The 18,164-nt window shown below is 50.9% G+C and overlaps 1 protein-coding gene across 2 annotated transcripts; it reads left to right on the top strand.

Moving 5' to 3' along the window:
- Positions 1-4,697: 4,697 nt before the first annotated feature.
- Positions 4,698-14,054, top strand: LOC101546319 (zinc finger and SCAN domain-containing protein 18). 2 transcript variants are annotated; one of them, XM_004616978.2, is made up of 6 exons: positions 4,698-4,889; positions 7,658-8,135; positions 9,649-9,740; positions 10,440-10,545; positions 11,358-11,450; positions 12,670-14,054. In XM_004616978.2, exons 2-6 carry the CDS (start codon positions 7,736-7,738, stop codon positions 13,320-13,322), a joined length of 1,344 nt encoding a protein of 447 aa, XP_004617035.2. In that variant the 5' UTR covers positions 4,698-4,889; positions 7,658-7,735; the 3' UTR covers positions 13,323-14,054. The 2 variants fall into 2 exon arrangements, with proteins under 2 accessions (XP_004617035.2, XP_055001369.1); XM_055145394.1 differs by having other exon boundaries at positions 7,610-8,135.
- Positions 14,055-18,164: the final 4,110 nt, after the last annotated feature.

The following is an 18,164-nucleotide window of genomic DNA, read 5'->3' as shown; positions in this document are numbered from 1 at the left end:
GCTTTTCTTCCCCTATTAATCATGTATATTCTCAAATCAGACCCTGTAACTTATGAAGTAAAATTCTTCTAGGGGCTCTGGGTTTTGTAAATGTAAGTGAAATATTATTGCTTTCCTCTTTCCTTTATGTCATTTACATAGTTTATTTTACAGCAGTGTCCATTTGTAGAGACACATGAAGACGGTTATTGCCGTGCTTTTGTAAAATGGGAGTTAATTGACTTCGAATATTATTTACTCCTGGTCATCCATCATATTTATTTGACTTAAGCCTCACTTCCCCTTTGTTCCTAACAACCCAAAAGAGGGATCGTGGCAAGGGATAAGGATGGATCCATGGTAAGCCATTGAAAAGGGATAGGCTAAGTGCCATAAGAAGTATAATAAATTAAGAGCATGGTCATGGGATAAACTCTGACATGACCTAAAAGCAAGTGACTGAATAAGGACCCTCCTAGGGTTAGGAAAGACTACCTGGTCTGAGGACTGTAGTCTGGGATATACATTAAGATGTCCCCAGGAGAGCCACCCTTTAAGCTTAATATGTCTCTTACTGTGTTCAAAGTGACTTGAAATATTAAGGTGTAAATTTTCTGGGGGGGGGGTCACATCCAGCAATGCTCAGGGGTTACTCCTGGCTCTGCACTCAGGAATTACTCCTGGCAGTGCTTGGGGGAACATATGGGATGCCAGGGATTGAACTCAGGTCGGCCAAGTGCAACACAAACGCCCTACCCACTTTACTATAGCTCTGGCCCCAAGATGTAAATTTAAGATGATTGTTTAAATAGATTATGGCAAAGGAAAGCAGAAAGAAATACAATCTTAGATGGAATTCTGCCCTTGGGCAGATCTCCTAGCAGGAATCTAGAATGCTGAGCACTTACATTTTTTTTTTCTATTTGGGTCACACCTGGCAATGCACAGGGGTTACTTCTGGCTCTACACTCAGGAATTACTCCTGGTGGCGCTCAGGGGACCATATGGGATGCTGGGATTTGAACCGGGGTTGGCCATGAGCAAGGCAAATGCCCTACCCGCTGTGCTATCACTCCAGCTCCAATGCTGAGCACTTAGATGAGATTTTTGTCCTTGAGTATCTCCTAGAACTTCCCCTGAAAGAAGGGCTTTACATCTGTTCATTGTGTATTATAATGTTCAACTGTGATTTCTCTATAACTTAAATGCTGTGAGACTGAATAAACAGCCACTGATTACCAAACAGCCTGGCAGCGCCCATTCCTTTGTTTGTCTGCCGCCATCGGCCATCTGGGGGGATGGTAATGGGGCCTGAACACATCAAGGGGACTCTTTGGTTTCCGTGTGTGGACCAGTGACACCCCTCCCAGAACAGCACACATGTATATGCATTTGGAGGGGTTCATATTCTAAGATAATTGACTTCATAATTACAAACCTTGTCTCATGTTCCCAGTATGAATTCATACCAATTAGTGGTTTGTACCTTGATGCTCTCTTGGTTGCTTTGGCTGCTATAAAATACAACTCAATGTTCCACATCAGAGATAGATTGGAATGAGAAGGAAGCTGTCACACGGGACTTACTCCACTTTGATACATCTCTAGCCTGCAAGCTGTTGGAAAAGATCTCTGCCTTATTTGGGCTTTATACTTCTGGACTCCAGATCATAAGAACTTCTACCCCATGTCACAGCTTCTCCCACTCACCCAATGGCTAGACTTGGCAGAAGTTGGCCATTCAGGGTCACGTGGTGGGTGTATGTGTTTTTTTTCGCCACAGTTACTGGCTCTAAGCCATTCAGACATCCTCTCCTCTTGTACCCACAGGGCCTTCTGTTCCCACAGGCCATTCCCAGTCTTTTTTGCAGGGGGGGGTTACACCCGGCAACGCACAGGGGTTTCTCTTGGCTCTGCTCTCAGGAGTTACTCCTGGTGGTGCTCAGGGGACCATATGGGATGCTGGGATGTTGGCCGCATGCAAGGCAAATGTACTACCCGCTGTGCTATTGCTCCAGCCCTGCCATCTCCAGTCTTACTTGCCCTGAGCCATCAGTGTTTGCAACACTCCCTTTTCTGTCACCAGGTCCCCTGGGAGCTGTAGTGTTCTTTTTGATCGCAGGGTCTCAGATGATTCCTTTGTGTGGAAGCAACAAATTTTATGTCCTTCCTTTGTTGGGCACAAGTGGAATTGCTAGGGGCCCTGATGTGGCCCTGATGGGGCCATGGGGCCGAGACTTTTGAACTGAAAGGAGCAGGTCATTTTGGATATGGGGCTGTCATTCCAGGGGCTATTCTCTCCCACAGCAGTGATAACAAACACAAGGGCACAGACAGGTTGTATAGACTTATCAAGAGGTATGTCTGATAGAATGGTGAAGAGCTAGCATTCCCCAGTCCACTAGAGGTCAAGCCACATTTACAGTGTGAGATGCTCAGAGAGGCCAGTGGAGTCTACTGGACTTGTTTAGGTGGGCCCTTCACTCCCACCCTGATTACCTGATCTTGGGAGGCCTCCATAAAGAAAATGTGGGAACTTTAAAGAATGCAATTCCTATCTAACTTCCAGTGAAGTCTTTTGTAGACTTAGAATAGAGAAACTGTAAGACCGGGTAGGTGACTCAAAGGGTTGGAGGGCAAGCTTTGCATGTGGGAGCCTCAGTGGTCCCCAAGCATTTTTTTTATTAGTTTATTTTTAATTAGAGAGTCATCGTGAGGGTACAGTTACTGATCCATACATCTCTGTGCTCATGTTTTCCCCATACAAAGTTCGATAACCCATCCCTTCACCAGTGCCCATTCTCCACCACCCGTAAACCCAACATCCCTCCCCCCATCCCCAGTCCCGTCTCACCCCACCCCACCCTGCCACTATGGCAGGGAATTCCTCTTTGTTCTCTCTCTCTGATTAGGTGTTGTGGCTTGCAATAAAGGTGTTGAGTGGCCATTGTGTTCAGTCTCTAGTCTGTATTCGGCCTGCATCACCCTTCCCCCACATGACCTCCAACCACATCAAAATAACTTTTTAAGGTTGTGCCGGTGCTGGCTCTCTGAGGTTACACAGGGCTGGCTCTCTGAGGTTGCGCAGGGCTGGCTCTCTGAGGTTACTCAGGTGCTGGCTCTCTGAGGTTACACAGGGCTGGCTCTCTGAGGTTACTCAGGTGCTGGCTCTCTGAGGTTACACAGGGCTGGCTCTCTGAGGTTACACAGGTGCTGGCTCTCGGAGGTTGCACAGGTGCTGGCTCTCGGAGGTTACACAGGTGCTGGCTCTCAGAGGTTACTCAGGTGCTGGCTCTCTGAGGTTACACAGGGCTGGCTCTCTGAGGTTACTCAGGTGCTGGCTCTCTGAGGCTACACAGGGCTGGCTCTCTGAGGTTACTCAGGTGCTGGCTCTCTGAGGTTACACAGGGCTGGCTCTCTGAGGTTACACAGGGCTGGCTCTCTGAGGCTACACAGGGCTGGCTCTCTGAGGTTACTCAGGTGCTGGCTCTCTGAGGTTACACAGGGCTGGCTCTCTGAGGTTACACAGGGCTGGCTCTCTGAGGTTACTCAGGTGCTGGCTCTCGGAGGTTACACAGGGTTGGCTCTCTGAGGTTGCACAGGTGCTGGCTCTCTGAGGTTACACAGGGCTGGCTCTCTGAGGTTACACAGGGCTGGCTCTCGGAGGTTGCACAGGTGCTGGCTCTCTGAGGCCACTCTGGTGCTGGCTCTCGGAGGTTGCACAGGTGCTGGCTCTCTGAGGTTACTCAGGTGCTGGCTCTCAGAGGTTGCACAGGTGCTGGCTCTCAGAGGTTGCACAGGGTTGGCTCTCGGAGGTTACACAGGTGCTGGCTCTCGGAGGTTACACAGCCAAGCATGTTTTTAAATGCAAATTAAAAGCACAGAAAGGTATTATCACAATCTGTCAAAATGGCTATAATAAAAATGAACATCAGGAGTGGAGCAGTCAGGGAACGTGGGTTGCATGTGGCCGAAGCAGGTTCCATCCCAGGAGGCCCATGTGGTGCCCCAAACCCCACCAGGAGTGTATCTCTGAGCTCAGAGCCAGGAGTAAGCCCTGAGCATTGCCGGAAAAAAACAAAAAGCACCAGAGTCTGGTAGGAATGTGGAGAAACTAGTTCACAAGTAAATTTAAGAAGAGTGGCAGTTTCTTGCAACGTTAAACATGTACTTGATTATTGGACGGCCCGTGATTGCACTCAGGCACTTACCCCAGAGAAACAAAGACTCAGAAGCATCACACTACTGGTGACTGTTGTAGATTGCTTGTGGCAACTTCATTTTTTTTTTTTGTTTTGTTTTGTTTTTGGGCCACACCCGGCTGTGTTCAGGCTGTGCTCAGGCTTACTCCTCCCTCCTCATCCTGGTTACTCTTGGCTCTCTTTCTGCACACTGTTGGTCCCTACTGCATACTATTGGTCTTCCCTCTCCATCTCAGACCCGCGACTGCTTTCTGCATCTCTCTTCATCCTTGACCTTTTAGGTTGCTGCCACTCGTCTCTACGTCACTGTCGTATGGTCTCTTCATCTCTTCTCGATTCCTCTCATCTCCTTTGCTTCTGGTGGTCCCGCCTAGTTCTTTCTTGCACTTTCCCTCCCCCTGTTTACCCCGTTGCCATGGTAGCTGCCCTGCGGCAGGCGCGGGGCAGCGCCGCCTCTGATTGGCTGTCTGCTCTGCCAATGCTGCTCGCCCTGCCCTGCCTATGCATTGTGGGAGTTGGGGTCGCGGGTAGCGTCCGGTGCACAAGACGGGTCAGTTGTCCGCCATCGCGCCGAGCCCAAGGCTGAAACGAGGTTGACGTAGTGTTGTGCAGACTGAGCTTCCAGCCATCACGCTGTGAGCTGCGCCAGCATCTTCTTTTGACGTTCGGGGAGGAGCAGAGGAAGAGAAATCCCTGGAGTGGGAAGAGGTGACGGGAAGTTCCCGGGGTGCGGGAGGAGGCGGGGCGGGGACTGGGAGGGCCCAGGCGCTTCAGTAGAGAAGCAGGTGCAGGGATGCGGGATGCGGAGCCAGGCCCAGGAGAGAAGTGGTGGCCATAGTGGGGGTAACAGGGAGAGACACTCCTAGTGTGACTGACCTGATGGGGGGTTGCCTCTAATATGAGTGACATTTGGCTGGGGCGCCCCTCGTGAGTGTGCTCGGGTGCGGGGCACCCCAAATGCGAGATTCGGGGGCATGGCTGGGCTGGGGTGAGTCCTGACTCTGCCCCTGCCCCGGAACGCCGAGGGTGGCCTTTCCTGAAAGAGGGTTCTGTGGGCTGGAGCGCGCCGGGCATGCGCAAGCACAGGGTTTGGGCTCTGTCCTACGCTGTGGCCCTTATGGCTGAGTCCGATCCAAACCATGAAGAGTGGTGGTCCTGAAGGGGGCAGATACAAATACAGATACTTCCGTAGAACTGAAACCACTGAGGGTTTTTCCAAAGTCATTTTGAAAAAAGAATTTTTTTTTTTATGATAGAACAGCCTTAAAGCAAGGCCATAGAGGGCTAGAGAGATGGCGGTGAAACTGGGGGTCAGTGCCCACTGCAGGACTGTGAAGGTTGAGATGGGCAGTCCTGGGAGCAGTGGGGCAGAGGTCAGTGGCTTTCGAGCCCTGGCCTCCTGGCTTTTGCCAATCAGTGTGCTCAGTGTTTGCTGAGTGTTATGACTTCAGCCATTTCTCTTCCTAATTGTGCTCAGTTGAAACTGAACTGATGAGAGAGCAGTCTCCCTCCCTGGTGTCCCCACCCTGGTAGGACTCAGTCTTCTACTGAGCCCTACAGTGGCTTCTGCAGGCCAGGACCATTCTAAAACTGGGCTCACACCTCTCTCCTCTGCTTTGGAGGAGGCCTTATACCTAACCCTTCTATGTTGTTTGAAACTGAATTCTCTGTGTGTTTTGTACTTCGAATTTTGGGGCCAAGAGAGGTAACTCAGTGGGCTGAGCACATACTAGGTTCACTCCCTGGCACATCATGGTCCCTGAGCACTTGGGTGCGTGTTGCAGGAAAAAAAAAGTTTTTGAAATAAGCAAATCTGATGATGATAGAATGAATACATAGAATAGAGTGAAAACCATCTCCAGGTTGGAAAGCCTGGAGAGACAGTATAGGGGAAGATACTTAGCTTACATGCACCCCACCTGTGTTTGATCCCTGGCACCCCATATGGTCCGCTGAGTCCTACATGAGGAAGCCCTGATCATTGACAGGTATCGCCCAAAAAAAAAACAATAAATGAACATATGTCACTAGAATGAGTTGGCTAATGCTTTAAGATTTTTATATCTGGGCTAGAGCAATAATAATGGCATTTGCCTTGTAACAGCCCACCCAGGTTTGATCAGCAACTCACAGGGTCCCCTAAGCATTTCCAGGAGTGATTCCTGAGCACAGAGCCAGGGGCAGGTCCTGAGCACTTTTGGGTATGGTCCAAAACCCTATGTATTACATCTTTGTTAGATCATACTGTAATTTTTCCCCTGTTATATGACTGGACTTTTTGTGTCTGTGTAGTACCAAGGATCAAGCCCTAGGACTTCAAGTTTCACATAAGTCAGATACATTCTCTACTGCTGTGCAGTATCCCTCATTTCTTTTCTTTTCTTTTTTCTTTTTTTTTTTTTGCTTTTTGGGTCACACCTGGCAATGCACAGGGGTTACTCCTGGCTCTGCACTCAGGAATTACCCCTGGCCGTGCTCAGGGGACCATATGGGATGCTGGGATTTGAACCCAGGTCGGCCGCGTGCAAGGCAAACGCCCTACCCGCTGTGCTATCTCTCCAGCCCAGTATCCCTCATTTCTGAAAATTTTTTTTGGGGGGGCAGATTGAGCCACACCCAGCAGTACACAGGACTTACTCCTATTCTGTGTTCAGGGGGTGTCATTCCTGTCAGGGCTTGAGGTGTCATGTGTGATGCTAAGGATCAATCCTAGGTCAGCTGTGTTCAAGGCCTCCTCTGCTAGCCCCTTGAATTTTTTTAAGCCTAGTAATATTCTTTTTTTTTTTTTTGGCTTTTTTGGTCACAGCTGGCAATGCACAGGGGTTACCCCGGCTCATGCACTCAGGAATTAACTCCTGGCAGTGCTCAGGGGACCATATGGGATGCTGAGAATCAAACCCGGGCCGGCCGCGTGCAAGGCAAAAACCCTACCCGCTGTACTACCACTCCAGCCCCAAGCCTAGTAATATTCTTATAAAATGAGCTTCATCTCCATTTTTGTATATATATATATTTTTTTGGCTATACCCGGCAATGCTCAGGAGTTATTCCTGAGTCTGCACTCAGGAATCACTCCCAGTATTGTTCTGGGGACCAGATCAGATGCCGGGAATTGAACCTGGATCAGTTGCATTTAAGGCAGGCACCCAACCTACTCTTGCCCTCACTTCATCTCCCTTTTATTTGTGTGTGAATTTATATATGAGAAAACCTTACTAAAATTTTTTTTCAGTGCTGAGCTCAAATGCAGAGACTTACACATGTAAAGCAAGTTCTCTTCTGCTGATGACTTCAAAATTATTCTGCATGGGCAATAATTCTGCATGTTCTCTGGATGTGGTGGGACTGATGGATCAGAGGCTCTGTGTGTTTGGGCTTGGTGCCCAGTCCTGGTTCTCACCTTGTAACTTTCTCCCTGTCCTCTGTAGGCCTGGACTCTGACTGACATTTTGTCCTCTACTTTCTCAAAACTGCAGTTCAGTGAACTCATCCTTGACAATTCACATCCTGCCACTGGCTAGGGGCAGTCACATTTCCTGCTGCAATTTGGAAAGATGCTGCCTCTGGAGAAAATATCTGCTCCCCGGAGTATCCCCACTCCCCTGGAACTGTGCACACTGGGTTTGGCCGATGAGGACCCGCAGGCGGATTCTGAGACTGTCCCGGGGAGGACTGCTGCAGATGTCGAGTTTTCTCGTCTGCACTTCAGAAACTTTACCTACCCAGAGGCAGCTGGGCCCTTCCAGGCCCTGGATCAGCTTTGGGTGCTGTGCTGCCACTGGCTGCAGCCAGACACATACTCCAAGGAACAGCTGCTGGAGCAGCTGGTGCTAGAGCAGTTCCTGAGTGTTCTGCCCAACCACATCCGGCCATGGGTGGTGGCGCAGCATCCTGAGAGCTGCAGGAAGGCAGCCTCCCTGGTGGATGACTTCATCAAGTCCCTGGAAGAGCCAGGTGAGGGTCCACTCCCGAAGTGAACAGGCCTAGGTGGGCAGGAAGTTGCCTAAAGCTGCAACCATCAGGGCTTTCTTGACGGTGCTGTTTCTTGTGTGGAAGGTTCAGGTGGTAATAGCTACAAGCTGTTGCAGTAACTAGGCACTGGCAGTCTTGCCTCGTGCCCTCCTTCTCGGGCTGCTACATGCATCAGGAACACTGCAGGGGCTCCTGCCCTCATGTCTGGTTTCCAGGTACAAGAAACTGGAAAGTAGCTTTAAATGGAAATGGGCTGGAGGACCGCACAGTGGATAGATTGCTTGCCTTGCATACGGCTGGCCTGGCTTCGATCTTCAGCATTGCATATGGTCCCCTGAATCCCTCCATTGAGCAGAGCAGGAGTAAGTCTGGAGCAACTCTGAGTGTAGCCCACCGCACCCCCCCTGTAAAAAAAAGAAAAAGGCAGTGTCCTGGTCATATATTTATGCTCTGTCAGGATGGGAAGAAGTAGGTGATCTTGTAAGTGTCTTAGCCACTTGGGCTCACTTTCTCCTGAGGTGTAGACAGATAATGTTGTGTTCCCCTGTGGCCACGTGTGGATCCATCGTATGCACATATGTGGGTGCAGAATACTGAAGCTTTGCTGTCTGCCATGACCGGATGGGCAGGTGAGAGCCAGGGAATACCTAGGAACCTTCCAGAACTCATTAGTGAGCAGCCTGCCTCTGGGTGAGGGTGCGGGCACTGGGATAGATGGCAGCCCAGTCTGGTTAACAGCTGTCCTCTTAACTGATTCTCTGGGGCAGGCTGACATGGGTTTCTTATGGATATTGAGCCATACATGACCTTTCTACTCCCTGGTGTCCCCCGAAGGTAGAACCACATGGTACCTTGCTGCTCTCTGCACGGCCTATACTCTGTACGCCTCATCCACAGCCTGGGCAGAAAGCTTACGGCTGGTTCCTAGAGATGGCATGCATGGTCCTAAGTCCTGCTGTGTGCATTGCAGCCCCTGGCATAACCAGGCCTTCAGCAGGGCCATTGTTCATCAGTTTCCATCCCTTCCTGGCAAGTCAGCATCTGCCCTCCCTTGTTCAGCTCCTTCCCATGATGCCGCTGCATCGGTGTTCTTGCAGTGCCTACCACTGGAGGTGTATGGGTAGGATTTCAGTCACAAGACAAGTACATTTGGAGACGGCCCTCCAGAAGCTGACACATGGGGAGCCCCATCCCTTGCCCCTAGCCCACCTGTCTCTAGTAAGGTTCTGTTGGCAGTCGGTGAGGACAGATGTGCTCTCTTCTCTGTGACTCAGAATCTTTGGAGCCTCTGCTGAACTTGAGCAAGAGCCTGGCCTGGGCACTGTCATTGGGGCAGATGTGCTGCCGTCGGGGCCTGTGCTCTGACCATAGCACCTGGGCTTCTCTGCTTTAAGTTGGAACTGGCCATTCTCCTTGGAGGCAGGAGCATCCCCTGCCGGGTTTCAGGGCACCAAGCCATGCGGAACTGCTCTCAGCTCTGCCTTCCCTTCCCCAGCCCGTCCCACACCAGGCATCGCCGAGCTTCCAGAGCAGGGACACGTCGGGGAACAGATGAGAGAGGCGAGGCCCACAGCTGCTGAGCCAAAGGTGGGTACGGCTACATGTTCTGACCCCCCTCTGTAGTGTGAGGGAGATGGGAGCCCCACACTGCCGCCCACGGGTGCTGGCCTGACTGGGGCCCCACGCTACTGGCCAGGGGTACAGACCTGACACACAGATCCCATATTGCTATCCAGTTGTGCTGGCCTGACATGGGTCCCACACTGCCATCCAAGGGGCCCCTCAACTGAGTCTGGTGTTCCTTCCCACCCACAGGGACGCTGTCCTGCAGCAGTAGCTTCTGCTGCCATCTCTCTCCTGCCACTGACCATCCTCCTTTACTCCCTCTGCCATTAACAGTCCAGCCCCACGCCCAAGCTCCTTGCTTTTGGGACATGTGACCTTTGTCACAGGGTCCATGTAGATGCCTGTCCTGGTCCTGTGTCCACCCCGCTACTTGTCCAGATCTCCTGTGCAGGGTGAACATGAGTGGCCTCAGAGGCCTTGCCTTAGCAGAGACTATTCAGTTATGTCTGGGAATAGCTTCCGTTGTCAGCATCACTTTGGGGGCTGGGGTGGGGGCTGGCGCTGAGGAAGAATAGGGATGCCAGAGCTTCATGCTTCTCACCAAGCAAGGCTGAGAGCTTCGGGTTGGGCCCTGGGGAAACGATAGGTTCGAGGCATGAGCCCTAGGAGGTGCCACCCCAGGCATGCTTGATGGAAGTGCTCACAAGGTCTACACTGCAGTTGCAGAAGCTAAAGTTTGCAGAGGTGCCTCTGTGCGAGGAGGAGTGGGGCCATCTGGACCCGGCGGTGGAGAACCTAAAGACCTACAGGAAGCTGCTCCTATGGGGTGAGTGAACCCCTCTCTATTTCCCTGACTGCCAGCCTGAGCTGGGTTTGGTTGCAGTTGGGACAGTATTTTAAATATGTGGACCTGAATCAGTTTTTACATGCTTTGCCTTGGGTGCATGTGCCTTGCCCCCCTCTTCTTTTCCCTCATAACCTCTCCCTCCCACCCCAGCTCCCTGGTCTGCACATCTGAGCCTTGCTGGCAGGAGCTACCCAAAATGGAAAGAATGGAAAGAGCTCCCCCTTCTCCATCCTCTGAGGCCAGACCTATGGGTCATGTCATGTGGACAGCTCGCCTGAAACAGATTCCTTTTTTTTTTTTTTTTGTCTTTTTGGGTCACACCTGGTGATGCTCAGGGGTTACTCCTGGCTCTGCACTCAGGAATTACTCCTGGCAGTGCTCCTCAGGGAACCATATGGGATGCTGAGGATTGAACCCGGCTTGGCCGCATACAAGGCAAACGCCCTACCCACTGTGCTATTGCTCCAGCCCCCGAAACAGATTCCTGAGCTTTACAATCCTCATTTTGTTGTTTTCCTTTGAATTCCCTCACTTGCCACGTGCCCTTTGGCCCTCCCAGGCCTTTCCCAGCAGGGAAAAACTTTCCCCATCATCCACCGTGTTCTCAGCCCTAGCTCACCAGGTCTCTGAGGAGACACAGTTCTGGGGAGCACCAGCAAGTGTCCCAGTGCAGAGAAAAGAGCTCAGATCACAGCCAGCGGTGGCCAGCTGTAGGACACGGGGCCTGTTGGTGAGTGCTTCCTATTCTGGGTTGTCTCTCTTAGTTCTTTTTTTTTCTTCACCCCCGTCAGGGTATCAGCTTGCACAGCCTGATGTTGCCTGTAGGCAGGAGACAGAGGAACTTCGGCTGGTTGAAAGGGAACCCGGAGAGGGTGGCTGCTCAGGTGAGGCTGGGCCAAAAGAAGTGGTTGAAGAGTGGGGAGCTGGGAAGATGTGCTGGCTTTTGAAGTCTGCTGGGAGCTTCTCACAGTGCCACATCCTTAGCAGAGACCTCAGTTCTGACTCCCTCATTCTTCCTCCCCCACTGCATAGCCCCTGACCCATGCTCTGTCAGAGCAGGAGGCAGTGTCCAGCTGTTTCCTTGAGGACTGTGCAGTAAACTACCCCAGAAGTCAGGTATCAGCATGATTTTTGTGATCCCACAGCAGCCACATTGCTGGTCCAGCCACATGGCCACATTCCATCCACATACCACTGGCCCTGCCATGTAGCCACATTCCCCAGAGTGGAGATCTCACATTTACTTGGCCTGGCCCCCATTTAAGAAAATTCTCTCAATGTTCCCAGAAATCTTGCCTCTTCATGTGAACAAAACCCCCTTAATTTCACCCTGGACCTCTACCGCCACCTGGATCGTTCATTCCTGGACACGGAAATGAATGTTGACACCCCTAGTCAATATCACCCACTCTGGGGAGCTCCCCTAGAAACTTGACCAGGTAGGTAGCTCAGCTGAGGTTGACCTGGATTCTCCTTCATGGGGACTCTAAGAAGTCGATTGGGTTCCAGGAGGGGGCAGGCCAGGCCTGCTGGACAGGTGTTTGGTAAGGCTTCTAAGCACTTTGCATAGGGATATCTAATAGGCCACAGTAGGTCATGTAGGTGAGCAGAGATCAGGGGATGGTGGTAGTGGTGGTGGGGGGGGCATGTATGCTGGGACCAGTCTATTGTCTTTAATAGAATCAGTTGATGTACCTTACTGGGGCTCAAAGGTCCTCCTGGTGATGGACCTGGCCCTAGCCCCATGGCCACTGTCACTTCACATTCCTGGACTCCTCTGGTCTTGTACCTACCAACTGCCATTCAGTTCACACTGATGCTCCTAGCCACAGCCTAGTCACAGACACCTTTATTACATAGGGAATAGTATTTCTTCCAGGCAGCTCTGGCACTGATAAAGAAGGAAAGCAGGTGGCCGCCCAAGTCCACTATCTCCTGGGTTTGCCAAAATGGTTGTCTGAGATGTGCATTCTCTATGCTTCTCTGTCCTCAGTCCTTTTCCTCTGACATGCTCTCCCAAGTTTTCTTTTGTTCTGCTCATACCACATGGCAGTTTCCTTCTGGGCCCTGGGGCTGTAGCTGCTACGTTCTGACCTCTTTCAGGTGTTAGGTGGTGCCAGGAAGACAAAGATGGCTCCTTGCGTGAGACGATCATGGAGAGTCTCACACACGAAATTCTCAGTTACCCCTTTATGGGTACTGCTCTGAAAAAGGATGAGCCACTTCAGAAAGTTCTGGATCCCCAGGAACAGGAAGCAAGGTCTGTCACCATAGTCCAAAGGCAGTCGGTCATCCAGCAGCCGGGCCAGGGCAGGGGCAGCACTTCGCAGAGTCTTCCTTTGCCTGTGGTATCAGACACCCAACTCCCAGGTCTTGGAAGAAAGCGGCCCTACCCCAAGGATGCGGCTGGGCCAACTCCCGAGTGTGGCTCTGCTGTGAGTGACTACAAGCAGCGCCGTGGGGAGCAGGAAGCAGCCACGGAGACAGAACCATTCTCAGAGAAGCCTTACGTCTGCGTCGAGTGTGGGGTGGCCTTTGCGTGGATCTCCCATTTCACCGATCATCTCATGAGCCATAGTGGTAGGAAGATCTATGCCTGCCAGGAGTGCTGGAAAACCTTCCACTTCAGCCTGGCCCTGGCTGAACACCAGAAGATTCATGAAAAGGAGAAGGGGTACGTGCTGGGGAGGGCCCGGGGCTGTTTTCCTGCCACGTTCGGAGCCCTTGCCAGTAGAAGGGTCAGCCATAATGTGTGAAAGGGAGCGTTTCCCCCGTGCCATCCTAGACACAGAGATGAACCACTTTGCCTCTTGAGCAGGACAGCATGTCTGGCTGGGATTCCCGGAGACCTCTCAGAGTCCTCGTACTAGGGTGACTCCCTTTAGTGTCCATGTGGATGTTAGTGACCTTATTTCTGTAGGCACTAGTGTGACTCACAGTGCCCAGAAAAAGCTTTTGTGGCTTTCCTCTTGTGAATGCACCCCCATGGGTGCACACGTGGCCTCAGGTGTGATCAGCGACACCCAGACACTGGAATATTCGTGGTCTTGTCAGGTGGACTATGTGTCCTGCAGCTTTCTTTTTATCCACTGTTTGCACTCCCCGGGCTAGTCTAGTGAACATCCTACCGCTTTTTGGCCTTTTCAAAAGTATGTGATGCCACTTTGGAATTCTCAATAGCAAACTGCTTCCTAGTTTAACTCACATGTCTTAATGTATATGGAGTAGCTTAAAATGATCACAAAAAATGCCTGGAGCCCAGTAAATCAATGCTTTCAAACTATGTATCACAGCCCATTAATGAACTATGAAATCAAATCATTGGGTGACACCGGCATTACAGGTAATGAAGTAGAATAAAATGACTCAAAATATGGTAAAATAGATGCTATTTTATGAAACCTTTCAGCCACATAAGTGGTTGTAATGTAAATTGTCTTAATGGAGTAGAAGATGGTTATTGTAATTAAAATGGGTTGAAAACACGATTTAAGGTTGATGAGATCTGTCTGCTTGAGTAAGGGTGACTTCTTGTAGCACATGAGGTGATCTTTTTACATTGAAACTTGAATAACAGTTATTTTCATTGCGTGAGCATAAACTTAAATGCTCCTTGTAGATGTCTGCTACATCCAGTACTGCCTTTTCATTAAGCAGGCAGTACTGGAGGGATGCCCAAATCACATACATCATGGGTTGAAGGGCATTCTAACCTGTGGTTGTTGCAGTTATTTGTGTGTGGTGGTGTAGGGATCCAGCCATTATTCAGTTGCCGCTCTGCACTCAGCTAGATTTTTCCCTCATTTAGACTATCAGTGGCACTTACCTAGAGGAATGACCCAGTGGCCCAGAACAAGCGAGGAACTGGAACTGTACGCTAGGAGCCTGGCCTTCCTAATCACTGCTCTGAACCTTCCTATTCTCTACCCCCATCAGTTTCCCAAAGTGGCCGTTCTTGCCCCTGGCCTGGGTGGAACAGTCTCAGAGCTCGCAGAGCTTGCCTACAGTAGGGCACTTTGTATTTCGTTCATTTTAGGGATGTAGATTTTCAGGTGGGTGTAGAGTAATTCACTTGAATGGGGTAGTAGGACAAGTACACTTGGAAACATCTTCCCAAAAGTAAGGGTGCCAGGGTCAAGATGGTGGCCACCACCAGCGTGGGAGCTGTGTTAGGTCATACGGCACCAAACATTTCCTAGAAGATCGCGCGCTAAATTCCAGTAGGTCCTTGACGGTCTCGGTCCCACCTCCGCATTCAAGATTGCGCATGCTCTCTGGAGACAAAGGCCCCCAACCACAGCCTGCTGGAAACGCTATTGCATGGGCATGCGCAACTACAAGTCCCAGGGAGCCACGCTTGGATTTAAAAAAAAATTGTGTTAGAGCTGGGATGCCAAATTTAGCAATGAAAGATACAGACCAACACCAGGAGTGATTGCTGAACATGGAGCTAGAAGTCGGCCCTGAGCTCTGCTGAGTATGACCCCAGAACAACCAGAAACTGAAGTTAAAGTGGAGAGAGAGAGGGCCAGAAGGCTCAAAGGACTAAGCACCTGTCTTGCTTGCAGGAAGCCCACATCTGAGCCCTGGCCCCGTCTGATCCCCTAGCACAACCATGTATTCCCCCTAAACAAACATAGTCTGCACTGAGAGTGCTTAATGAGTCAGAGCACAAACTTTGCATGTTTAGGTCCAATCCAACAGTACATGTTCCCCTGAGCACTGCCAGGAGTGATCCCCAAACACTGATCCAGGAGTAGCCCCAGAGTAACACCAGGTGTGCTCCCCCTCCAAAAAACAAGCGTGTTTTTTTTTTCCCCTCATGGGCCACAGATGCTTAAAGGGCCTTGAGGACAAGTGGCCTGAGAGCTACAGCCTGTGACAGTTTGGACTGTCCCCTAGCTACTCAGTGATGTGGTCCTTCATCTCCCAACTTCTACGTTACATCCAAAAGATTCATTTCAAGACCCACAACAGAGTAGATATCTGATGCCAACAGAGACATAGTTGGAGAGTTCAATATCTTTCAAGGGCAGAAAGCCACGGTGGGTAAGGGACAGTTCCACTTTGTTTACGTAGGCACACTCGAATTCCCCCACTTCAGGGAAACAGCGTGGTCCATCTGGTGGAGCAGCTCCAGATGTGCTCCCTGGGTCCTGACAAGTCAGAATGTGGGGCTGAGCCTGTTAATAGATATCCAAAGTGTGCTCCTTAAAATGGGTGGCTTTTGTTAAGTGGCCACAAGCCTGGGCTCAGCTGCTGACTGAGACACACAGAGACAGGACATATATTTCAAGGTTTTATTCACACACCAAAAGACAGTCATACAAGGGATTCAGTGCTGAAGGTTCACAAGGAGAATTAGAACCCCTAGTGTCTGTGTAATAGGTATTATATACTTTTGTTACCTCTTATCCTTTCACATGGCAGTTACATTCCTATCTTACCTAGAGTAAAGCAGATGTACATAAGCAAAATTGAGCGTTTAGAACATCCTGACTTAGCTAAACATCTGTAGTCATGTGTCAGTGGCCTTGGGTCTGGCTTGTCCTTCCTCCTCTCTTAGTTTGTGGGTAGTCAGAAAGGACTGTGTTTCAAGATGGGGCTACTTTTGTCTCTCATGTCACCCTCAGTCAACAGATCAACTCCTCTTCTTCCTCCATGTATTCTATCCCTCACATAAATTGGTAACAGTGGTCCAGGTGGGGGGAAGAGGCCTGCCATACATGATTTCAAAGGGGGAGAACTTTTTCACATCCATAATAGGGTAAATGGCAAGAAGCATCATCCACCCCTTGCCAGTTCCGAAGGTTAATTGAACCAAAGCCTCCTTAGATCCGATTCATCCTTCCACTTGTACTGAGCTCCTGGGTCTGCAAGCACATTGTAATTTCCAGTTTGTCCCCAGGGCTCTTGCCACTTGTGTGAAATGTCAGCAGCATCACCCACATCGGCACATACACATGCATGTCATGGGAGGAGCGGGGTCACCTTTTCCTTATCGGGCTGTGGGCCACCTGGTGAGAGCTAAATTTAAGGTCTGCTTAAGTCTGCTTTTAGGGAGAAAAAGTATCTTTTCCTTACAAAGGAAAGGTTATGTTTGCTACGTCCTTTCAGTTTTCTTTTCGCCTTCCTGCTCAGCCACATCAGGTCCTCCCGTGAGGAGCCATAAAGCGTTTATCAGCATCAGAGAGGAAAAGACAAGGCTAATGTTAGCTAGCAACAGAAATATTTAGTATGGGCATTAAATGGAGATCCTTCTTTTGGCGTTTGATATGCTAGGTGGGAGTTGGGGAAGGCTTGCTGGCCCTGCCCTCACGCAAACCACGCCCATGTGCTCCTGGGAGAAAGTTGTTCAACCCTCCAGCAGATGTAGTTCTACAACAAGAGGAAAGCACCTTAACGCCCAGCAGTCCCTTCTAGCAAGTGACGCCGACTTCCCGGAGCCGCCCACTGCGTTTCCCTCAGACGGCTCTTCCCTTATGGGAGTCAGAGGTGGGAGTACGGGAGGCAAGTGTCCTTCTGTTGCGGTATTTCCTAGAACTCCCAAATGCTCTTCCTCTGGTTTCCCGGGCTCACCGGAGCCGCTGACCGCTCTTCCGTCCGGAGACTGGCGCCTGCCACAATCACAACCACCACTGGTAAATTTTGGGAGCTAAGAGTGGTGGCATATAGGGACCAAAACGATAGGGCGCTTGCCTTCACGCGGCCGGCCTAGGTTCGATCCACGGCATCCCTTATGGTCCCCTGAGCATCGCCATGAGTGATTCCTGAGAGTAGAGCCAGGAATAATCCTTGAGTACCTACCTCCGGGTATGGCCCCCAAACAAAAACAGAAAAGAGATGGCATACATGTCAGAGGGTTGCCTGTGCCTAATCTGTAAACCTGGATTACGAATCAGAACTCCCTGATTGCACTTTAGAAACGCCGCTCAGAACTCCTGGATTATATTTAATAATCCCGGCTCAGAATCGGTCCTGCAAGTCTATTGGGTATTCGCACCCCGCTGCGCTTTTTGGGAAATGTAGTGTGGTTGTCCTCAAGCGCTGAGTCGCTGATTGGGGGGCGCTTAAAACTACAACTCCCAAGAATCGCCGGAACGCGCTCCGAGCTGTCGAGGTTCGGCCTCGCATCCCATTGGGCGGGTCGCTCCGCGGGGTCTTTAGGTCGCCGTGGGTGAGCGAGCCCAGGAACACCAGCGACCTCCATCTCGCGGAGGGGTGGCGGGGCGCGGACTCCCGGTGTTCGGTGGGTTGAGCTGAGACCCTACCGCCCTAGCGCTCCCGTAGTCTCTTAGTCCCGGTTGGGGGCGTGTGGCCTCTCCGCCGAGGGCCTGGACGCACCCCGACTTTGGGTCTGCCCCAGTCCAAGCCTGAGGTGATGGTTCGGAATAATCTCTCTGAGCTCGAGCCAGGAGTCAAACCTGAACACCGCCGGTACGGTTCAAAACCCACAGGGCATGTCCCTGTATCCCTCATGTCCATCCTTTGCCGGGACTTTGTAGGGTCAGGGAGTTGACGCAGCAGAGGTCTGGGTGCAACTTCAGGTGCAGGAACCTTTGATGACGGTGGGCTTGGTCCAGGAGGAGCGGGGCTGC

Source organism: Sorex araneus, chromosome 8, assembly GCF_027595985.1.
Source record: "Sorex araneus isolate mSorAra2 chromosome 8, mSorAra2.pri, whole genome shotgun sequence".
Classification (NCBI taxonomy): Eukaryota; Metazoa; Chordata; class Mammalia; order Eulipotyphla; family Soricidae; genus Sorex; species Sorex araneus.
This window is presented reverse-complemented; position numbering and strand designations above follow the sequence as displayed.